General features: G+C 35.0%; 1 protein-coding gene across 2 annotated transcripts in view; it reads left to right on the forward strand.

The window, feature by feature from the left end:
* The window catches only part of TPR (translocated promoter region, nuclear basket protein), a 63931-nt gene that overhangs the window by 12014 nt on the left and 27028 nt on the right, over window positions 1–24889 (forward strand). For both annotated transcript variants that reach the window (XM_058701314.1, XM_058701315.1), the window contains exons 13-30: window positions 1481–1588; window positions 2724–2950; window positions 3634–3797; window positions 4449–4582; window positions 4669–4817; window positions 6073–6235; window positions 7875–8009; window positions 8487–8627; window positions 9545–9710; window positions 10696–10862; window positions 11627–11779; window positions 12234–12350; window positions 17626–17829; window positions 18149–18333; window positions 19010–19157; window positions 22758–22895; window positions 22993–23124; window positions 24165–24295. In XM_058701314.1, coding sequence (XP_058557297.1) covers window positions 1481–1588; window positions 2724–2950; window positions 3634–3797; window positions 4449–4582; window positions 4669–4817; window positions 6073–6235; window positions 7875–8009; window positions 8487–8627; window positions 9545–9710; window positions 10696–10862; window positions 11627–11779; window positions 12234–12350; window positions 17626–17829; window positions 18149–18333; window positions 19010–19157; window positions 22758–22895; window positions 22993–23124; window positions 24165–24295 — 2762 coding nt within the window. The remainder of the gene's footprint in view (window positions 1–1480; window positions 1589–2723; window positions 2951–3633; window positions 3798–4448; window positions 4583–4668; window positions 4818–6072; window positions 6236–7874; window positions 8010–8486; window positions 8628–9544; window positions 9711–10695; window positions 10863–11626; window positions 11780–12233; window positions 12351–17625; window positions 17830–18148; window positions 18334–19009; window positions 19158–22757; window positions 22896–22992; window positions 23125–24164; window positions 24296–24889) is intronic.

Consider the following 24889-nt stretch of genomic DNA (forward strand, 5'->3'; position numbering starts at 1 on the left):
GAGAAAATTCAGTTAAATCCATTTGTATCTGCTGTTCTAAACTGATCAGTTTCTTTCTTTTTTTTTTTTCCTGGAGATTAGTATAAATAAATAGGGTCCTTAATTCAAACTTAAAATTTTGTTGCTGTTGCTATTACAGTTTACTTGTCAGTTTAAATCAGGGTATATTATATTTAATAGTCTCTTTCTCCTGGGTTATATGACATCTGTCAGTCTTGCCTTGACAGAATATTGGCATTTAAAATCTGCACACACACACACCCCCAACCCCATTGTTCGAAAAGAAGTCCCTTGGATATAATTACATCATCTTGAGTTTCTTACTGTTGAGAGTGTTTTGCCTGGAGCTTATTGTCTGAAGAGGATAGTGAAGTAGAGGGGCAGATGGTCATTGTGGAAAAAACCTATTTGTTTTTCACTAATGTGCAGGTATAACAATAAAAATCCTTTACATACTTTTTTAAAACTAGTAAAGAATTTATAGATAATTTCTGTATTTTCTTTATAGTAGAATCGTTTGTCCATAACCAATATCATGTGTCCTCCAGTCTAGATTCTGTGATGTTCATTTGTTAGATACTTAAGAGTTTTATAACCAAATTGCTTCTTCCTTGGCATCGTAGTTAATCCCATTTTAAACTCAGCATGTCAATGACTGTGACAAATTTGTATCATTGCCATCTCTCATGAGTATTTGCCTTCTTCATTTTGTTACATACTTGTTTCTACAGAAAATGGTTTATGCATACCTTTAGGGCAGTGCATTCAGGTACTTGAAACCACAGGATAAATATGAGCCATCTTTCACTTGGATAGTATTTAAAACATTATTATGTAAAAAAAACTCATCAAGAGGCAAAATTTGTATGGATTTGAGATAAAGTATAAGATTTCAACAAATTTTGTGCTTTTTTCAGGCTCCTTAAAAGTATGCCCCTAAATCCCTAGTGATATTGTGATGCGAAACTTAGCAAGGCACTGCTTATGCTATTTTTTTTAACAGCCTTGAAACATTGGCTATTGCTTCTTTAGAATTAATTCCTGATGCCTTTTTTATACAAGTCTTCTGCATCCCTTACCCAACATTTTTTACTTTTGATATGTATTTGCAGATAAGCAACGTATTAATGATTAGCATTAAAATACAGTTCTTTGTTTTCATCTCAGTAACACAGCTTTTGAGAGTATTTGTGTGATGTTATTTGATATACACTATTAATTTCATGTGGTTGTATAATTGTAATTTACAGTTAATTCGGAGTGGCAAATTCTCCATTGTTTGCATTAGCATAATGATAAGCAGTACTTGAGATATTAAGAAGTGTATGTGTTCATATTTGTAGAGAAGTAACTCTTTAGAAACTACTATTTTATACAGAAGTAGTTGAGCACTGTGTATTTTTATTGTTCATATAACTACTTTATTGGTATAGATCTTAGAAGGGAATACAGAATTTTCATTAGAATTTATGTTTTAAAGGAGATTCAACGATTGCAGGAGGACACTGATAAAGCTAACAAACATTCATCTGTGCTTGAAAGAGACAATCAAAGAATGGAAATACAAATAAAAGATCTTTCACAACAGGTTAGAATTTTTTGTTTCTTTTCTCTTTTTTTTTCTGTATAGACTGCCCAGTAGTGATCGAATCTGCAGGTATCTAAGATAGAACTACTGCATCTGAAGTTCTCATCAGTTAGGGATACTACTCTAACAGAATTATAGGCTAGTCATTGTTTTTTTGTTTTTTCATCACCCTTCCCATTTATATTTTAAGTACTTGATAAATTTTCAAATTGCAAGTACCGATTGTAATAAATGATATAATTCAAGGATAAATAAAAGTTTCTGCCTCCTACTCAAGTCCCAGAATATAACCAGTGCTAACATTTTTTCATGTCTTTTTTCATATATATGCAGACACATGTGAACATTCATGAACATGTATAAGCATTCCTTGTTTTTTGTTTTTTGGTTATTTTTATTTATTTTGAGAGAGCACATGTATGAGCATGGGAGGGGTAGAGAGAGAGGGAGAGAGAGAATCCCAAGCAGGCTCCGCATTGTCAGTGCGGGGCTTGAACTCAGTGAACTGTGAGACTAGGACCTGAGTCTGAGTCAGAATCAGAAGTTGGATGCTTAAGTGAGCCACCCAGGTGCGTTCCCCCCCCACCCCCCCACCTCTTGTTTTTATTGAAATAAAACCATGCTATATGCATTACTCTGGGACTTTTTTTTTCCAACTGAGTAAGTCAAGAATGTAGATCTATCTTGTTCATATATTTTATCCTCAATTTTATGTGTAGGTTTACACACATACATGAAAACCTCATATGAATGGAATTAAAATCTATTTTTCATGCTGTCCTTCCGCACCATACAATATATACATAAGCATGCAAGTGCAAGCATACACACACACAGGTATATATTTCTTTGTGTTTTATTTGGCCACTGTTTTACAAAAATGGGACCATCCTTCTAGAATTGTGAATTGGTGATTTAAAAAAAAACAACAGCTTTCATTGACACTTTTATAGAAATGAAAAATAGTTTTTCCCATTAAAATTTAAGTTTTAATATCTAAAACAATCTTGATATTAAGATAATTTAATATTGATGGCTTTCATAAAGTAATATTTTCATTTGAAAATTTTTATTCTAAACATTTCCAGAATCAAAGTCAATGCTATTTGATAATATATTAAAATTTTGTTTTTAGATTAGAGTGCTTTTGATGGAACTTGAGGAAGCAAGGGGTAATCATGTAATTCGTGATGAGGAAGTGAGCTCCGCTGATATAAGTAGTTCATCTGAAGTAATATCACAGCATCTAGTATCTTATAGAAATATTGAAGAACTTCAACAGCAAAATCAACGTCTCTTAGTGGCCCTTAGGGAACTTGGGGAAACCAGAGAAAGAGAGGAACAAGAAACAACTTCATCCAAGTAAGCAACTGATTACCTCAGTTTGTTTAGCAAAAATATTTATTAAAAAGTTCTTACGTGTCCCTAATAGTGTTGTAAACTGGGAATATGATGACTTAACGGAAAAAAGAATTGAGCAACAATACAAAAAAAATTTTTTTTTACTCTTAGGGATCTCAATTTGTGGATGAGATTGATGGTAAGATAGAATAAGGTATATAAATAAGTAGGATAATTTTAGTCCCGTGTGTTCAGTTCTGTAATGGCTAGAAGTCTGTCTTTGAGAGTGTAGAGGTGGAGGACCTAGCCTAGGTTTAAGGAAACAGACCAGGCTTCATGGAGAAGGTAATGTAGGAATTACTCAAGCAGAGTAACGAATTTTTTCCAAAAATGTGTTTGGTGCCAGAGAAAGAGCAGTGGCTAACAAGACTGAGATTTGGACTGGGTGGAGTTGGTTTGATTTTTGCAAACAGATTTTTCAGGTGACATTGGTGAGTACCTGAGTCCTGTATGGTGGAGGTTTTTAAAGTGGTTCTTAAAATACCAGCAGAAGAAGGAAAAGATAAGAGAGACAAAACATTATGCTTAATGATAGATGGTAAAATGTTTATTAATTTATAGTTTATTGAAATACAGTAGAATTTATAGTAGATATTATAACTCAATCTCAGTCATGTGAAATAGACTGATTTCTTTTCCTACAGAATCACTGAGCTGCAGCTAAAACTTGAGAATGCCCTCACTGAATTAGAACAACTCCGGGAGTCACGACAACATCAAATGCAGCTTGTTGATTCTATAGTTCGTCAGCGTGATATGTACCGTATTTTGTTGTCACAAACAACAGGAGTTGCCATTCCTTTACAAGGTAGGTTTTTACATATTATCCTAAAAAATTCCAAGTAATTTTGGGAAATATTTTTTAAATGTATATTATAGAATAGATTTTGCAACATAAGCAGTGTTTACTGATGGTAGCTTCAAATTTATCTACTATATGTGATTGATCAATCATGACATCACCAATCCTAAAACATATAATCATTTTAGGTATGACTAAGAAAGAAGAAATTCTGACCATTGTTGACAAGTGTGCATCTTAGAATCCGTGAATTACTATATTTGTCTATTTTTAAGTATAGTTGACATACAATATACTGTTAATTTCAGGTGTACCTCATAACGATTTGACATTTGCATACAACATGAAATGACTCCCACATTCTATAAGTCTAGTTACCTTCTGTCACCATACAGAGTTAACTCACTGTCACTGACCATATTCCCATACTATACATTACATCTCCATGACCTTTTAGTTATGTCTTGTTTCACCATTTCATTTGCAAATATTGTCTGTAACCAGAAACTGAAAGTGATCATGGTAGATTGTTCATTAGATTCCTTCTTTCATAATCTCTGTAATCTTACTGTTTCGTTTAAATAAGTCGAGCTTGTTTATTTTGGCAATGCCATATGTACAAAGAGATGTTACATTATTACTTTTACATTTCTGAAGCTTCAAGTTTAGATGATATTTCTCTTGCATCAACTCCGAAACGTTCAAGTACATCACAGACTGCTTCCACTCCTGCTCCGGTACCTATAATTGAGTCAGCAGAGGCTATAGAAGCAAAGGCTGCTCTTAAACAGGTAAGAACACACCATGACACTTTTATCTTGGTTAGATTCTTTGAGAACACAGGTGGTCATCTTTTAATAATTTCATCAATATTTAGTTGCAGGAAATTTTTGAGAATTACAAGAAAGAAAAGGCAGATAATGAAAAAATACAAAATGAGCAGCTTGAGAAACTTCAGGATCAAATTACAGATTTGCGATCACAAAACACCAAAATATCTACACAACTAGATTTTGCTTCTAAACGGTAAGTTTTCTTTTATTCATAAGTTAATAGTCTTAGTAAAAATAGTCTGAACTTCAATATTCAGTTGAATCCAGTTCAAGGATTAGTTTGCAAAAGTTTACTCATTTGTGGACTATAATCCAGGGCTGTGGGGGTTCATTTTTGAATATTGATTAATGATTCTCTTGGGCATTTCCTAAGTAGGCCAGGCAGTTTTTTTTTTTTTTTTTTTTTTTTTTCAACGTTTTTTTATTTATTTTTGGGACAGAGAGAGACAGAGCATGAACGGGGGAGGGGCAGAGAGAGAGGGAGACACAGAATCGGAAACAGGCTCCAGGCTCCGAGCCATCGGCCCAGAGCCTGACGCGGGGCTCGAACTCACGGGCCGCGAGATCGTGACCTGGCTGAAGTCGGACGCTTAACCGACTGCGCCACCCAGGCGCCCCGGCCAGGTAGTTTTTTAATAAGTTGAAATTGATGTGAAGAATGTTGCTGGTTTTCCTTCCTGAGATTGAACAATCTACTGTTTCTATAGGACGAAATTATTTCATAAATGCATAAGAGGATGAGAAAAATGTGAGCAAATTTCATTCAGCCTTTTCTAGGTAGAAGAGAAGCAAGCACTAGACAGTTAATTTTGAGAAAATTCACTTTCTTGGTCATTTATAAAAGTAATAGTAAACCTCATTTTATAGTTTTAGTAGGTTTATCAAATACTTGTTAGTTTAGTAAGTTAGAATGAAATGTATTTCTGTATACTGCATGATAAAACTAGGTTTTTGTAAGCATATGGCAGGTTGTTTCCTCTATACAGTCCCAACAGTTTGATACCCCAGATATAAGCACCTTTTTTCCCCTATGTTGATAACTGTAGCCAGCCATTTGTAGGCTTTCAAGCACATAATAGAAAGAATTATAGAGGAAAAAAGGATCTGCAAAACTCTAACCATGCATAAATAAATTGCGTTCTGTATCATGGTGGGTGTTTCATGTATCAACATTATATTGGTGCTATTTTGAATGTGATCAAAATTCTTAGCTTAAAAAGAATCAAAATCTAGTTTAAAAAGTTAATTCAGCATGAAATGAGAACTTAAAGTTTACTTAGAATTTGAATTTAACTGTTAAATTTGGAGTTGAAGGTTTTACATTATTACACAAGGTACTTTTTTTCATATTGTTAATCGTGTGAAATTAGTCTGTTGTAAAGTTCTTCAAGGAATAAGCTAGGATTCAGTATTTCAGTTGCTAATGGAATTCTTTTCTCTCACATAAGTTATGAAATGTTACAAGATAATGTTGAAGGATATCGTCGAGAAATAACATCCCTACATGAGAGAAATCAGAAACTTACTGCAACAACTCAAAAGCAGGAACAGATTATCAATACAATGACGCAAGATTTGAGAGGAGCAAATGAAAAGCTGGCTGTTGCAGAAGTGAGACCAATTTCCCTCATCTGATTTGCATTGTAAATTGCATTTCGCATGTGTTTTTTAGTTATTACTTTGATTCCACTGGTTGATATGATACAGGTGTTTGAGAGGTTTATGGATTTCAAGTCTACTTATTTGTTAGAAAGAGAGTGCATGTGCGCTCAGGGGAGGGGCAGAGAGAGGGAGAAAGAGAATCCCGAGCAGGCACCATGCTGCCAGCATAGAGCCCTGTATGGGGCTCGAACCCACAAACTGAGATTATGACTCAAGCTGAAACCAAGAGTCACACGCCCAACTGACTGACATCCCGGCTCCCTGATTTCAAATCCTTATTAGCATAGTTTCTAAATACCTAGTTGTGCATCAGTTTAGTGATTGTTTCTATCAAAACTAAATGGGGAAAGAAATTTGCTTTTCTGGACTAAGATTTCTTTACAGGTCTTCCATTTCATACTAAATTTGTAAATCACTGTTTCTGTAACAGACAAATGAATATTTCATTCATTCTTGCTCATTTGTCATAAAAATATAAAAATCTTATAAATTATATTTCTGAATTTCAACATGAATACAAATATCTACTAGAAATTGGCAGTACTTTCAACTATACTGGATTCTTGATGATGAATTTCTATTTAATGTTTTACTGTTCTGTAAAGTTGTCTCACAACTTTCTGATCATTGTGAGCTAGGTACACTTGTCCCCCATTTTACTGGTTGAGAAACAGATTCAAAACTTAAATGATTTCCTGTTTGAGATAGTCATGAGAGATGGGTTGGTTGGGACTTATACCTAGGTTTTCTAATTCTGTTGGCTACATCCCTTCATTTTTATATGTTTCCACTCATTTGTGGGGAATGGACAGCATCACTTTTTCAAACTGGGAGAGTAAGTTTTATGATTGCTCATTTATGATTTATGGTGTAGTTGTGAATACTTTGAGGATATTTGTTTTCAGAGCACCCTTCCAAATCTCCTGAGACTCAGAGTGTACTCTTCATGAGGCAGAAAAAATGGAAATAAATCCGTCATCATTCTCAAACCAGATACTTAGAAACCAAGCTTTGGTTCTAAAACTTGCATAATTTAATAATATATAAGTATGAATGTAGCAAAATTTTGCAATTTTGTTTTACTCTGATGTTTTAGGTTTTTTTGTTGGCTGTTTCAAAGTCTGATTTGTTAAGAGCAGAGAAATCATTAAGTATTTGTGGTAATTGCAATATTTTTTTCCTTTGGTCTATTGATATTCCCATAATTTTCGCTTCATATTTTAACACCTGAAAATTAAGAGTTATAAATTCTTATGTAATGAAGAAATGTCCTCATCTCTAATTAGCATTAAGAAATAACAATGAGGGGGGTGCCTGAGTGGCTCAGTCGGTTGAGCAGCCAACTTCTGCTCGGGTCATGATCTCACGGTCCGTGGGTTCAAGCCCCGCGTCAGACTCTGTGCTGACAGCTCAGAGCCTGGAGCCTGTTTCAGATTCTGTCTCTCTCTCTCTGACCCTCCCCTGTTCATGCTCTGTCTCTCTCTGTCTCAAAAATAAATAAACGTTTAAAAAAAAAAAATTAAAAAAAAAAAAGAAATAACAATGAGGGATCTTTTAAATTTTTTCTTTTACTTGTATTTGCCTCAAGGTAAGAGCAGAAAACTTGAAAAAGGAAAAGGAGATGCTTAAATTGTCCGAAGTCCGCCTTTCTCAACAAAGAGAGTCTTTGTTAGCCGAACAAAGAGGGCAAAACTTGCTGCTGACTAACCTGCAAACAATTCAGGTAACCAAAAAAAAAAAAAAAAACCTGTAGAAAAAAATGTTCTAGTTAAATAAGTAGTTTTAACATTGCATCCTCTCAGGTTCTTAATTAGAACATTTTTCTGTCACTTTTGTCGTGCATTATATAAATAAAACCTTGAAAGAGAACTGATTGAAACCATGCATGTAGCAGTTTTCACCCTCAAATCTATATTTACAGAGTCCTGTGCAGTTGAGTTGTTTACAAGATTAAATTTTTGTTTTTATTTTTTATTTTAAAACTTCAGGAGGTCTGAATGACTATTGCAATATGTCTCTTTTCCTTTATTAAGTAGATATTTTAATACGAAAAATGTCAGAAGATTTTTTTGGTAAATGTTCTAGATTTTAATTTCTTCATGTAGAAATGGGTTGTAATGCTCTATAGCCTTTCATTTTCTCTGTATTACTTTTTTAATTTCTTTCTTAAGCATAACCAAAAAATCTTTTTTTACCTTAGGGAATATTAGAGCGATCTGAAACGGAAACCAAACAAAGGCTTAGTGGCCAGATAGAAAAACTGGAACATGAGATATCTCATCTAAAGAAGAAGTTGGAAAATGAGGTGGAACAAAGGCATACACTTACTAGAAATCTAGATGTGAGTCTGTTAGTGTTATGAATTTCTATAGATTGTTTATTTCTGGAAATGAAGCTGCTATGTAGGTACACTGCCATTTCCTGTTGAAGCATGGTTTTGAAGAAGCTGTTAGTTTTCCTTGCCTCCTTGTGTGCCTAATAATTTTTGGTTGGGTGCTATATATTGTGAGTTTTATCCTATTGGGTGCTGGATATTTTTATATTCCTATAAATCCCGTGTTTTTTTCTGGAATGCAGCAATTGAAAATAATTTGATTCTCTTGAGTGTTGCTTTTTATGATTTTTTAGGCAGGTCCAAAGCAGTGCTCAGTCTGTAACTAATTATTCCCCACTATTGAGACAAGATTTTCCTGTATACTAGTCCCAGTGTCCAGTGAATTATGAGTTTTTTCATTCTGGCTGCTGGTAATTGGCATTATTCCTGACTCTCTGTGAACACCAGACACTCTTCACTCAGTCTCTTTGGATGATTCTTAAGCCTGTCTGGGGTAATTTCACATGTATGTACTGATGACTATTTTGTTGAATATTCAGCAGGGATCCTCTGCAAATCTCTTGGGTACTCTATCAGTGCAGCTCTCTGTGATAGTCTATCTTAGGAATTAGGAACTAATTTAGTCTTCCTGTACTCTCAGTAATGTGTTCTCAGTTCAAGGAGTCTGCTTGCTTCTGCCTTATTTCCCTTTCCCTCTGTCAAAGCCTAAACACACAGGAAGCTAGGAAAATTACAGGGCTTCTTTTGTTTCCTGTCTCAGGTATCACGGTTCTTTTTTTCAGTTATTTCAGATGGGAGGATGTATCTGATTTCTGTTACTCTATCTTGGCCAGAGTTTAAAGTGTTTTAAAATGATAAAGTGAACCTCTAGTTGCTTACCTGAAAGATAGTGTTTGTAGGGTTAATGTGTCTTTTCTTCTTAGGTTCAACTTTTGGATACAAAAAGACAACTGGATACTGAGACAAATCTTCATCATAACACAAAAGAACTATTAAAAAATGCTCAAAAGGAAATTGCTACATTAAAACAGCACCTCAGTAATATGGAAGTTCAGCTTGCTTCTCAGTCCTCACAGAGAACTGGCAAAGGTAAATACACTAATAAATAAGTAAAGTGATAACAAAGTACTTTTTTAGGCTCATAACATACCCTGTAAATAAATAACCTATGTTCTTTTTGGATAATAGCAAAAGAGGAAAAAAAAAAAAAAAAAGTTTTACTCTTCATATAGAAAAGCTGTTTTAGGCTTAAATTAATAAATTTGCAGACTCAGAAGACTGGAAATAGTTCTGCATGGCACCTGACCAGTTTTCCAGTTGTTGAAACCGTTTATTGTTACTTGTAAAATGTTTCTTTTGAGGAGGATTAATACTTAAATCTTTAACTCTCCCGTATTGAATCTGTAATAAGGGTCACTTGCAGAAATAATTCATTCGTTTGGTCTCTTTTAGAGTAGTATTCATAATCATTGCTCATTGATAGCCTTAGGTAAAAGATTTTTTTCATTAGATTTTGCTTCTTTTTGTGAATGTACCATTTCAAATGCAAAGCCTTTGGTCCAGGTAATCTTAAGAAAAACATAATATATGTACATGTGTAAATATATGATACATAAGTGGATGTGTAATTATCCAATAATAGTCCATATTGATACATCACATGATAAGAAAACATCCTTTTTAATCTGTAGTTTTTTCCTTTTCCATGGATTTTAGAATGAAAATTGGACTAAATAATTTAAGATTTAGTGTTTTAGAGTAAACAATGTTAAAAAAGTAAATAAGTAACCTGGTAATATCTTCAAGTAGCTTTCTCAATTTAGCTCAAATGTTTATTCTTCTCTTTTAAATATCTTCATTGTAATATTTGTAATGGCAGATTTCAAATATTTGATTTTTTGAAAAAGAAATAATATTCTGGAGAAATACCTGTTTTTATTTTGGTATTTAGTGTGTGTTGAAATATACTTTCAAGATAAGTACTTTTACATTCGAGCCTTAATCCTAATTTCACAAACTCTCTGATAACAGCCATTTAAAATGTTAGTTTTAAGAGAGCTCTTAAATCTTTTAGGTCAGCCTAACAACAAAGAAGATGTGGATGATCTTCTGAGTCAGCTAAGGCAAGCAGAAGAGCAGGTGAATGATTTGAAGGAGAGACTCAAAACAAGTACTAGTAATGTGGAACAGTATCGAGCAATGGTTACTAGTTTAGAAGAATCTCTTAACAAGGAAAAACAGGTATATTCAATTTTAAATTTAATTTGAATGCACTTTTTTTTTTTAATGTTTATTTATTTTTGAGAGGGAGATAAGAGTATGAGCAGGGAAGGGAGAGAGAGGCAGAAGGGAGACACAGAATCTGAAGCAGGCTCCAGGCCCTGAGCTGTCAGCACGGAGCCCAACATGGAGCTCGAACTCACAAACCATGAGATCATGACCTGAGCCCAAGTTGAACACTTAACCAACTGAGCCACCCAGATGCCTCTTAACTTTTTTTTTTTTAAATAAAAGCCTGCTGTGTGTTAAGTACTGTAGTAAATATGAGTTTGACGGATATCATTGTGTTTACCTTTTAAATCTAAAAAGTACTTCAGTCTAATAAGCCAGATAAAACAAAACACACAAAATTCAAAACTGATTAGCATTGATAGATATTTTTTAAGTTTTTTTTTTTTTAATGTTTATTTATTTTTGAGAGAGAAGAAAAAGAGAGAGCAAGGAGGGGCAGAGAGAGGGAGACACAGAATCAGAAGCAGGCTCCAGGCTCCAAGCTGTCAGCACAGAGCCTGACATGGGGCTCGAACCCATGAACTGTGAGATCATGACCTGAGCTGAAGTCGGATGCTTAACTGACTGAGCCACCAGGCACCCTGATAGATTTTTTTTTTTAATACAAAGCAAATGTTAATTTTAGTACTTGTGAAGTTTAGATTTAGAGAAACTAATTGTATAATTTTAGATGTGTATAATTTTTGTATTCTATTACCTGGATGGTGGTAAAGGTGACAGAAGAAGTACGTAAGAATATTGAAGTTCGTTTAAAAGAGTCAGCTGAGTTTCAGACACAGTTGGAAAAGAAGTTGATGGAAGTAGAGAAGGAAAAACAGGAACTTCAGGATGATAAGAGAAAAGCCATAGAAAGTATGGAACAACAGGTAAATTAGATTATTAGCCATATCAGTCTGTGTGTGTGTGTGTGTGTGTGTGTAAGGATTTGAATTAAGTAGCTTATTAGTTACCATCCAGTTCATTTCAACTGATACTGAATGGACACATATTTAACAATTTTAGTTGTATGTTTTACACTGCTTTGTAGGTCCGTATGTGTTTCCTTTTGAGTATTCTAGACTACTTTATGGTAGTAGATGTCAGTGCTGTTTTTTACAAGCCTCTCTGCCTGAGCATTAACTTTTGCAGATGTTAGTAAGGAGTGAACATAAGCTTGTGAAATTTGTGCAGTATTACCTCAAGTTATCTTTTAAATTTAGTAAGTCTGTTTGGGCCAGTAGGATTTTAAAAATTTGTCTTTAAAATAAGCCTGGTTATTTTATTAATTATTACAATAATTGTCTTGCAGTTAACCCTGGTTTTAATGTTCTTCTGATTTAGTTATCTGAGTTAAAGAAAACACTTAACAGCGTTCAGAATGAAGTACAAGAAGCTCTTCAGAGAGCAAGCACAGCTTTGAGTAATGAACAGCAAGCCAGACGTGACTGTCAGGAACAAGTAAGTGTTGATCATGTAGCCAGTTATTGAGAAATGAGGTTTGATCCTAGGGAGCAGTTCTTGGAGTATCTTACTGCATCTTGAGGATTGGTAAACCGTACAGAAACACAGTTATTTTCACCATTGTGGAACTTGCACTAAGATCAGCTGAAAAGTGTATGTGAAGACTAAAAGCAAATAGTGCAATAACCATTAACAAAGCAATCTTGACAAATGGGGAAAAATATAAAAGTACGAGTAATAGTAAAACTGAAATAGAACGGGAAGACGTGTAATGTTCTCATCTTTGAGTGGTATATGAATAGTCATTTGATTACAGTTCTTTATTGCTTATATATATGGTACGTACATGTATGAAGATTACATCAGAAGTGGAATACAGGGGAAAATACTTCAAAGGTAAATTAGACAAAAATTATCCTTGGCTTATTGCCAAACAGTGTAACATTGCAAATTAAAATAAAAGAATGTATCAGTAATTCAATATTCAAATAAATTATTCTTATTTCCTTTTGTTTACTTTAAGTCTGTGTTTATGTATGTGTATGCACATGTATGTTACATATCGGAGTTGTTCTTAGCTTTTATTTTATAAAGCCTGTTGCAAATTGTTGTATCATCTTCATAAGTTTCATTTTGAACAGTTCTTTCATATTTCTTCCTTGTTTTGAGGTTTTTTTTGTTATGGTGGTTGTTTTTTCTCCAAATTTTTACTTAAATTCAATTATTAACATATAGTGTAATATTAATTTCAGGTGTAGAATTTAGTGATTCGTCACTTACATACAACACCCAGTGCTCATCCCAACAAGTGCTCTCTTTAGAGCATTACCCATCTAGCCCATCCCCCCACCCCTACCTCCTTCCATCAACCCTCAGTTTATTCCCTATAGTTAAGAGTCTGTTTCTTGGTTTTCCTCCTTTTTTGCCTCCTGTGTTCATTTGTTTTGTTTCTTAAAATTCCACATATGAGTGAAATCATATGGTATCATATGGTATGATTCCAAATTCTTATGGTATGATTCTTAAATTCCATATATGAGTGAAATCATATGGTATCTGTCTTCTTCTGACTATTTCACTTCGCATGATAATTTCTAGCTCCACCCACATCATTGCAAATGGCAAGACTTCATTCTGTTTTGTGGTCAGTACTCCACCATGCACGCGCGCATACGCACACCACCTTTTCTTTATCCATTCATCAGTCAGTGGACATTTGGGCCCTTTCCATAATTTGGCTATCATTGAAAATGCTGCTATAAATATTGGGGTGTATGTGTCCCTTCAGATCAGTATTTTTATATCTGTAGATACAAAAGGTATTTATAAATATCTTGTAGTGGTGTAATTACTAGGTCATAGGGTTGTTCTTTTTTAACTTTTAAGGAACCTGTACATTTTTCCAGAATGGCATAATGGTTGTACTTTTCCATCAGCAGTGTAAAAGGGTTCCCCTTTCTCCTCATCCTCGCCAACACCTGTTGTTTCCTATGGTGTTAATTCTAGCCATTCTGACTGGTGTGAGGTGATAGCTCATTGTAGATTGGGGTGTTTTGTTTTGTTTTGTTTTGTTTTGTTTTGTTTTGTTTTGTTTTGTTTTTGAGAGCGAGAGAGAGCACGCAAGCCAGGGAGAGGGGCATTGGGGAAGAGAGAGAATCCTAAGCAGGCTCCACACCCAGGACAAAGCTGGACGGCAGGGGTCAATCTCAGGACTGTGAGATCTGGACCAGAGCTGAAATCAAGCACTTAACCTACTGAGCGACCCAGGCTCCCCATCATTGTAGTTTTGATTTGTATTTCCTTGATGACAGGTGACATTGAGCATCTTTTCGTATGTCTGTTAGCCATCTGGCTGTCTTCTTTGGAAAGTGTCAATTCATGCCCATTTCTTCACTGGATTATTTGGTTTTTTTTGGATGTTGAGTTTGTTCTTTATATGTTTTGGATACTAACACTTTATCAGATACGTTCTTTGCAAGTATCTTCTCTCATTTTGTAGGTTACCTTTTAGTTTTGTTTATTGTTTACTTCATCGTGCAGAAGCTTTGTATTTTGATGAAATCTGAAAAGTTTATTTTTGTTTCTGTCTCCTTTGCCTCAGGAGACATATCTGGTAAGAAATTGGTACAGCCAATGTCAGAAGAGGTTCCTGCCTGTTCCTCTAGGATTTTGATGGTTTCTGGTCTCACATTTAGGCCTTTTATCCAGTTTATTTTTGTGTTTGGCATTAAGAAAATGGTCCAGTTTCATTCTTTTGCGTGTTGCTGTCCAGTTTTCCCAACACCATTTGTTGAAGAGACTTTTTTCCTTAGGATATTCTGTCTTACATACGTCTGGGTTTTATTCAGTTCTGTTGACCTATGTGTCTGTTTTTGTGCCAGTACCATTATGTCTTGATGACTATAGCTTGAAATCCAGAAACGTGATGCCTCCAGCTTTGCTTTTCTTTTTCAAGATTGCCTTGGCTGTTTGGGGTCTTTTTTAGTTCCATACAAATTTTGGGGTTATTTGTTCTAGATCTGTGAAAAATGCTGCTGGTATTTTGATAGGGATTGCATTAAATGGATAGGTTACTTTGGATAGTATAGACTTTTTAACAATATTTGGTTTTCTAATCCGTGAGTGTGGAATGTTTTTTCTTTTTGTTGACTTCTGTTTCATCAGTGTTGTGTGATTTTCTTGTTTTCACAGTACAGATCTTTTACCTCTTTGGTTAGGCTTATTACTAGATATCTCAAGGTTTTTGGTATAGTTGTAAATGAGAATGATTCCTTGATTGCTCTTTCTGTTGCTTCATTATTGGTGTATAAAAATACAGCAGATTTCTGTACATTGATTTTGTATCCTGAAACTTTACTGAATTTGTGTACCAGTTCTAGCAATTTTTGGGTGGAGTCTTTTGGGTTTTCTATATAAAGTATCATGTCATCTGCAAATAGTGAAAGTTTGACTTACTCCTTGCCAATTTGGATGCTTTTTATTTCTTTTTGTTGTCTGATTGCTGTGGCTGGGACTTCCAATACTATATGTTAAGTAACAGTGGTGAGAATGGACATCCGTGTCTTGTTCCTGACCATAGAGGAAAAGCTCTGTTTTTCCTCATTGAGGATGATATTAGCTGTGGTTTTCGTATATGGCCTTTATTACGTTGAAGTATGTTCTCTCTGTCCTTACTTTGTGGAGGGTTTTTATCATGAATGGATGTTACACTTCATCATATGCTTTTTCTGCATCTGTTGAAAGGAGCATATGGTTTTTACCCTTTTATTAATGTGGTGTATCACATTGATTGATTTGCGAACGCTGAGCCACCCCTGCAGCCCAGGAATAAATCCTATTTGATCACAGTGAATGATTCTTTTAATGTACTGTTGGATTTGATTTGCTAGTATTTTGTTGAGAATTTTGCATCCATGTTCATCAGGGGTATTTGCCTTTTTTAGTGAAGTCTTTGTCTGGTTTTGGAATCAGAGGGTAATGGTGGCATCATAGAATGAGATTTGAAGTTTTCCTTCCATTTCTATTTTTGGGGACAGTTTGAGAAGAATAGGTATTATTAACTCTTCTTTAAAAAAAATTTTTTTTTTACATTTATGTATTTTTGAGAGTCAGAGAGACAGTGTGAGCAAGGGAGGGGCAGAGAGAGAAGGAGTCACAGAATCCAAAGCAGTCTCCAGGCTCCAAGCAAGGTGTCAGCACAGAGCCCATCGCGGGCCCAAACCTACAAAACATGAGATCGTGACCTAAGCCGAAGTCGGACACTTAACCAACTGAGCCACCCAGGCACCCCGTTATTAACTCTTTAAATGTTTGGTAGAATTCCCCTGGGAAGCCATCTGGCCCTGGACTTTTCTGTATTGGGAGATTTTTTATTACTGATTGAATTTCTTTGCTGGTTATCAATCTGTTCAGGTTTTCTGTTTCTTTCTGTTTCACTTTTGGGAATTTAATCTTTCTAGGAATTATCCATTTCTTCCAGGTTGCCCATTTTGTTGGCATATAATTTTTTATAATCTCTTAAAATTGTTTGTATTTCTATTGTGTTGGTTGTGATTTCTTTCATTCATGATTTTATTTGGGTCCTCTTTTTGATAAGTCTGGCTAAGGGTTTATCAATTTTACTAATTTTTTCAGAGAACTAGCTCCTAGTTTCATTGATCTGCTCTGATATTTGTTTGTTTGTTTGTTTCTCTGTCATTTATTTCTGCTCTTTATTAATTTCCCTTCTGGCTTTGGGCTTCATTTGTTCTTCTTCTGGCTCCTTTAGGGATAAGGTTAGGTTGCATTTTTGGGATTTTTCTTTCTTCTTAAGATAGGTCTATATTGCTGTGTACTTCACTTTTATGATTGCTTTTGCTGCATCCCAAAGATTTTAGATCATCATGTTTTCATTTTCATTTGCATCCATGTATTTTTTATTTCTTCTTTAATTTCCTGGTGGACCCATTCATTGTTTAGTAGGATGTTCTTTAAATTCCATGTATTTGTGGCCTTTCCACAATTTTTTCTTATGGTTGACTTCAAGTTGCATGGTGTTGTGGTTGGAAAATACGCATGGTGTGTGGTGGTGTGATCTCAGTCGTTTTATACTTGTTGAACCCTGATTTGTGATCCAGTGTGTGATCTGTTCTGGAGAATGCTCCATGTGCACTAGAAAAGAACGTGTATTCTGCTTTAGGATAAAATGTTCTGAATATATCTGTTAAGTCCATCTGGTCCAGTGTGTCATTTAAGTCATTGTTTGCATGTTGCTTTTTGCTTAGATGACCTGTCCATTGATGTAAGTAGTTAAAGTTCTCTATGGTTATTATATTCTTATCAATGAGTTTGCTTATGTTTTTTATTAATTGTTTTATATATTTGTATGCTTCCATGTTGGGGGCATAAATATTTACAATTGTTAGATTTTCTTGTTGGATAGTCTCCTTTATTTTGATATAGTGCCCTTCTTCATTTCTTGTTACAGTCTTTGGTTTAAAGTTTGGTTTTAACTGATACTGATAGAAGTATTGCTATTCCGACTTTCTTTTGACTTCCATTTTCATGATAAATGTTTCTCCATCCCCTTACCTTTCAATCTGCAAGTGTCTTTAGGTCTAACATGAATTTCTTATAGGCAGCATATTTCATTAAATAGATACAGCGTAACTTCTAAGTATTTTATTTTGGTATATTTAGATTTTTAAAGAATGTAATGTGCATCTTTTCAGAAAATACTGACTAGCCTTATGAGTTTTTAATCTTGTGTCAATGGGGAAATAATTTCTTACAGGCTAAAATAGCTGTGGAAGCTCAGAATAAGTATGAGAGAGAATTGATGCTCCATGCTGCTGATGTTGAAGCTCTACAAGCTGCCAAGGAACAGGTTTCCAAAATGGCATCAGTCCGTCAGCATTTGGAAGAAACAACCCAGAAAGCAGAATCACAGTTATTGGAGTGCAAAGCATCTTGGGAAGAAAGAGAAAGAATGTTAAAGGTATTATTATACATCATGATAGAGTATTCTGGAGAATTTAAAGGTACGGGGGTTTTTAAATATACAGTGATTGGAAAATCTGCTGTTATTGTTTTTTATTTATTTATTTTGAGAGAGAAAGAGAATAAGCTGGGGAGGGGCAGAGAGAAAAGGGGACAGAGGGTCCAAAGCAGACTACTTGCTGACAGCAGAAAGCCTGATGTGGGGCTCAAACTCATGAACCATGAGATCATGACCTGAGCTGAAGTCGGATATTTAACCGACTGAGCCACCCAGGTACTCCAGAAAATCTGCTATTATGATAGACTCTTGTTTACAGGATGAAGTTTCCAAGTGTGTGTCTCGCTGTGAAGATCTAGAGAAACAAAACCGATTACTTCATGATCAAATTGAAAAATTAAGTGACAAGGTTGTTGCCTCTGTGAAGGAAGGTGTACAGGGTCCCTTAAATGTCTCTCTAAGTGAAGAAGGAAAATCTCAAGAACAAATTTTAGAAATTCTCAGGTAAATCCAATAATATTCTTAATGCTTTATTTTGTGGTATACCAAGCACTGTGTAATGTAACTATAAATGCATAAATTAGGGAAGTGGGGGTTATCTGCTATTTATTTATAAAGCTCATTCCATTCCTATTGGCCAACAAACCCACTTCTACCCTATCAGCAGTCACTTTTGACATTTAGACATAGGCCACGCTAAAGATAAGACTTTAAGTTGAATCTGATAGTAAGAACTTGAGCGAGTTCTTTGAAAAACTAAATGCCTTTCAATTTTTTTTTTTTTTTTGATGTTTATTTTTGAGAGAGAGACAGACACAGAATGAGAGTGGGGGAGGGTCAGAGAGAAAGACACAGAATCCAAAGCAGGCTCCAGGTTCCTAGCGGTCAGCACAGAGCCCAACCCGGGGCTCAAACTCACAACCTGTGAGATCATGACCTGAGCTGAAGTCAGCTGCTTAACCAACTGAGCCAGCAGATGCCCCTCAATTATTTTTTTAAAGATACACATTTCTGAAGCCATTGTCTATGATAAAAAGCATCTCTCGTTACTTATTAATGAAAACATGTAAAAATAGTTACTAACGTGAATAGATTTGTCATTTTAAAGATTATCCAAGTTTTAAAATGTTGTGTTGGTGGCATTTTTTTTACTCAAATAAAATTTTATATATTCCTGTAGATTTATACGACGAGAAAAAGAAATTGCTGAAACCAGGTTTGAGGTGGCTCAGGTTGAGAGTCTGCGTTATCGTCAAAGAGTTGAACTTTTAGAAAGAGAGCTGCAGGAACTGCAGGATAGTCTCAATGCTGAAAGAGAGAAAGTCCAGGTATGTATCCCAAGCTTTAAGAAAGCAGTTATTAAATCAAGAGAGCACATTTCAGTTTCTTGAAACGTAAAATTTAATCTGAAATAAGCGTTTTTCCTACACTCACAGATTATTAAACGTTATTAACTAGTGATACAGTGTAATGGTAAAAGACTAGTGGCAATCAGACTGCCTCCTTTAAAAAAAATTTTTTTGATGTTTATTTCTGAGACACAGAGAGACAGAGCATGAGTGGGGGAGGGGCAGAGAGTGAGGGAGACACAGAATCCGAAGCAGGCTCCAGGCTCTGAGCTGTCTGCACAGAGCCTGAAGCGGTGCTCGAAGTCATAAACCGTGAGATCATGACCTGAGCCGAAGTCGGTCGCTCAACCGACTGAGCCACCCAGGCGCCCCTAGACTGCCTGGTTTTAAATTCTAGCTTCATACCATTAGATGTGTGTCTTGGGTATATTATTTTCCCTGCTCTTAAATTTTCTCATCTGTAATATTGGGATGATAATAATAAGGATTAAGTGAGTTCAAGTACGGGAAGCATTTAGAAACATGTCTGGTGCATGGTGAGTGCTTAAGTAAATTTCAGTTCTCTTTTTTATTATTATAGTTGTCATATGTATGTCAGTAATTATTCTGGGATAAAATTGTGGGTAGAAACTGCTACAGAACATTTTTTCCTCAGCAAGGGAGCAAAAAATAGTCAAAACTGTCAACCAAGAAAGGAAAAGAAGTTGCTGAGGTGAATGGATGGTCACAGCAAAAGCTCAACTCCTTAACCCACGCTACCACCCAGAAGCTTACAATTGCATGTGCTCATTCTAAGGAGATTCAATAATAGAACTTCACATCTGGAAGGAAGGAAATTATGACCTTTACTCATTTATCTTCTTTTAAATGATAGTTGGAATGGCTGTTAGACAAAAGCCATCCAACCCCAGGGGAAAGTGAGTAGATTTATGGGGTTTATATTTTCATACAGAAATGAAAAGTTTCAGAATTATATCTTGACAAAAACCCATTCAAATATATCTCATAATATATAAAACCCTCCAATCAGTGGCATTAACATTTGGAGGAAAAAAAAGCAGAATCAGGATTTTTAAAAAGATGGCATATTCTCTCAGTGTTCCTTCCGGCAAATAATACTAGAAAATGCCCAACCAACAAAGTTAGATGGGAGAACCAGCTTTTACATACAATCGAAAGAGTCAAGAAATATCACACGTTATATAAAAAATAATACCCAAACATGAAAGTGTAGGATGGTAACCCTGTATCATAGCTTTTTTTTTATGCACACTTTTTTTTTTACTATATTAAAAGGCAATAGTCTGACAATAAAAAGGCTGCTTATGAAATACTGTTATATTAAACTTTACTTACAGGATGTTAAATCCTTAGAAGTAAGGATTTAATTAAATTAATGGAAACATCAATTGCTCTTCAGATTTGAGAGTTGCTGCTTCAAAAGGTGGTTTTACACGAACACTGAATTAAAAGAAACAAACTTTAGAACACAATGAATTGCTTTAATTTCAGTATGCATCCACATCTCAGCAATCAGTGGTCCTGAACAGAAAAGTGGAAAACGACAGCAATTTGCCAAGAAATCAGGCCCACCAATATCAGGGATCTGCTGTGTGCACGTTCTTTCTTAATCTCTGCTGAGAACCATGAGAAGCAGCAGCACCAAAAGCAAAGTATGCACCGAATTCAGGGTTCTTTTTGTTCCATTTGTCAGATTGCAAACGAGACCCAGATGGATTGCAAGGATCAATTTTTAAAAGCTAATGCAATTCTAGGAAAAGAAAACAACTCATCCAGGGGGATTGTGTGTGCTTGTAAGTGTCTTCTGTGGCCTTTCTCCAAGTTTAACCACCAACAAGAGTGAGGGCTGGCAGGTTTGAGTACCCCTGGTGACTGTTACTTTCACTTTGTCAAAACCTGAACTAAAAAAAATCCACATCATTTGGGGCACCTGGGTGGCTTAGTCGGTTGAACATCTGACTTCAGCTGAGGTCATGATCTCGTGGTCATGAGTTCGAGCCCTGCATTGGGCTTGCTGCTGTCAGCCTGTCAGAGCAGAGCCCACTTCAGATCCCCTGTCCCCCTCTCTCTGCCCCTCACCCACTTGCGCTCTCCCAAAAATAAATATTAAAAAAAAAAAAAATCCCAAATCATTTAATAATGAAAGCCAAGTACGGCAGGGCTGAGGATCCAATATTCATTATCAAGCTGGTGGAGAGAGAGTAAATGTGGTTCCAGTACTACACAAAGGAAGTCTGAAATTCTCTCCAACCTTACCTGATGGCTTCTAGCCAAAGCAAGGAAGTGTCATGGAAGGTGTTCAGTGGTGATAGTGTAAAAATGCACTTGAGGAAGAGGAAGGAAAACACAGTCCTCAGTTAAGGTTGGGGAGAAGATATGGGAAAACCCTGAATTTGTCCCCAAAGGCCATTTTCAGAGGGGATTAGAGGGGGTGCTGTCTATGCTTCAGTCAAAGGTGGTAGTAGAAAGTGAAGAAAGGACAATGGATTGGAAGTGGGGGGGCGGGGGGGCATCATCTAAGATTTTAAAAAAGAAACCAGAGATGCAGCTAGAGCCCCCTCCCCCACCACCGCACATAGCAGTAGTCCCACAGGCTCCGACCTGAAACCCCCACTCCTCTAGCAGGAGGGCTGTTGCAGGCCATGTAATCAGCAGAAGGTTATTGTGTGATATGTCTTTTCACAGTTGAGTTAGATGGGCCCCACCGGTTACGATTGGAATCAAAGTATACTTTCTTGATCCCAGAAGTTCAACTATGTGGACGGTGGTTATGTTTGACAGGATTTGTTAGAGCATAACGTATATTTCAAATGGACAAAAAAATTAGAATTGCTTACAGTATCTTAAGATAAATTGCTTTTGAATGGGAGTTTCCCTTTTAGTACTTTGAGATCTACAAGACATATCTAGAAAATTAACTACTGTGAAAAACGAAGACTGCTTAAATCAAGGCGGCAGGGCGAGGAGGAGGAAGGCCTATGGTTTTTCTTTTTGATTGACTGCTATAACACTATCCTTTGACCCGAGCCATAGCTTTAAAAATGGTGAGGAAATAAAGTAACATGTAAAAGATGGATAATTACACCCAATGAGAACAGAACAGAGAAGTTCGTCACCGTTGAAGAAATATTCAGTGGAATTGCTCAAAACCAAAGTGATGAAACAACTGAATGAAATGAAGAATTTCTAAACAGTGGGGAACATGGTGGAGGGGGAATAATATCATTTTAGAACTATTAATAAATTCAGTATACCAAGAAAAAGAATAGAGAAAGATTAATAGATAATAGAGATCTGAATTAATGTTTTTACCCAGTGTTAGAACTGATTATTTATTAGTGGGATTTTTATCTTTTTGTTTTCATCCCTATAATTTTAAACTTGTAGTTAGCGTGCATCACAGAAAAATAAACATGTACAACTTTCAAAAATTTCCATTTAAAAGCTGACATTTAAATCCAATTTTTACTTTTTGTAGGAAAGATTAGAACTGGTAGGAAAAGATAAGTTTTCACCTACCGTTGGATGTTGTTATACACGTGTGTTTGAAATCTTTAGGTAACTGCAAAAACAATGGCTCAGCATGAAGAACTGATGAAGAAAACCGAAACAATGAATGTAGTGATGGAGACCAATAAGATGCTAAGAGAAGAAAAAGAGAGGCTAGAACAGGATTTACAGCAGATGCAAGCAAAGGTTTGGAACTTCCTAATCAAGAGTAAACACATGTCATTTTTAATAATGTTAGAGTTTTTACATCAGATGTTCAAAAAAATACTGACACTATTTTCAGGTAAGGAAACTGGAGTTAGATATTTTACCCTTACAAGAAGCAAATGCTGAGCTGAGTGAGAAAAGCGGTATGTTGCAAGCAGAGAAGAAGTTACTAGAAGAAGATGTCAAACGTTGGAAAGCACGTAACCAGGTAAATGCAATTAAACATGGAGGTGTTGATTTTTTAAATAATGGGACAACATTTAAGAGGATGAGAAATGGCTAATTTATTTCTTTTAATTCCAAATTTACGCTTTTCCTGTATCTAAAATATTTTTGTACATGAAAAAAATGAATTTATCTAGCTGATTGAAACACTTTAAAAAGACTTGTTCACTGAAAACTTTTTGGGGGGACAAAACTGTATAATTTTGATTAGAGGGTTAGAAACTCCAGCTCCATATTTAAACAAAAGATTGGAAATCTGCCTTGCCAGATAGTAGTTATGCAATTTGTGAGAGTTCCTTAATATTTCCCAGCCACTTTTCATTTTACAAAAAGTTTAATAAATGTAAAGCAGTTCACTTAGCACCTGGCTCCTAGAAAATGGTCTAGAATAGTAATTGTTATGATCTGAATAGGGTTATAGAATTTTAGAGCCCATTTTTTCCTGTTTTTATCACACAAGCAATCTGAAAATTAAGAAAGGAGGGTGATCTTCCCAAATCTAGATATGTTCCTGGTAAACTTCACTGCACTCTTTCCTGACTCAATGGAATCAGTTAAATTTAGTTTATTTTTATGCAGTTGTAATGATTTATAGACATTTTTTCCTTGTAAATGTCATTTTAATGAAAGTGGATATTTAATATTAAAAGCTTATAATTTCATATTTTTAAGTTGTAATGATTTATAGACATCTTTTTCTTGTAAATGTCACTTTAATGAAAGTGGATATTTAATATTAAAAGCTTATCATTTCTTTAGATTCATTTATTTGACTTGTTTGTAACTATTTTGAAGTATTTGTTTGTAGTTATAAAAAAATAATGCATAATGACATTTATTTCCCTTTCCCATTTTGGCTAGGGATTTTAGGTAAATAAACTAAACCTTCAATCTTATTTTATAGTTTGGTACTTGATCACCATGTATAAGACAGCAAGCATAATTAGATATGCTGCTATTTTATCATAGGATATTAGTTTCATAAAACCTATATAACCATATTATGCGTTTTTGCTATTCTAGCATCTAGTAAGTCAACAGAAAGATCCAGATACAGAAGAATATCGGAAGCTCCTTTCTGAAAAGGAAGTTCATACTAAGCGTATCCAGCAGTTGACTGAAGAAATTGGGAGACTTAAAGCGGAAATTGCAAGGTATATGGAGAGAAATCTTAAATTGTATATTAATATATGAAATCTTGAGTTTATTTCTACTCTTTATATATTGACTGCCCAAGTGCTTCCTGAGTTAGAAAGAATGAAAAGTGCTGCAGCCTTTACATGTGGCTTTCCCTTTATTACTTTATGGAGCCAAGCAAGCAGTAATTTAATTTTATGCCTTTATGTATATGATTATTACTTTTTAAAAATCTACATTTTTGGTATGAGTCTAAACCTAAACATATTTATTTTCTTAACAGTTGATAACTTTTGTAAGCAGGTTTTTCTTCTTTTGGTTAGCATTTATTTATGAGTATTTTGAAAGTGTTTAATAAAGAAAGTTTTTAAATAAGAAATTTTTTAAAATGAACTTACAATGAACTGGTGCCTTTTTAAAGTTAAGAAATTTAAAATTAAAATTAATGTTTCTGACATCTTTTTTAAGTTTAAATTTTAGTGTTATTTATTTATGTTAGCTCCTACTTCTGTAATACTTGACAGCTTACAGATTTTTCTCATGTATATTCTTTTGTTTTATAGCAGTCTGACATTTTAAGTAGGAGAGATAATAATTAGTACTTAATGGGG

The sequence above is a fragment of the Neofelis nebulosa genome, chromosome 15, assembly GCF_028018385.1.
Source record: "Neofelis nebulosa isolate mNeoNeb1 chromosome 15, mNeoNeb1.pri, whole genome shotgun sequence".
Taxonomy (NCBI): domain Eukaryota; kingdom Metazoa; phylum Chordata; class Mammalia; order Carnivora; family Felidae; genus Neofelis; species Neofelis nebulosa.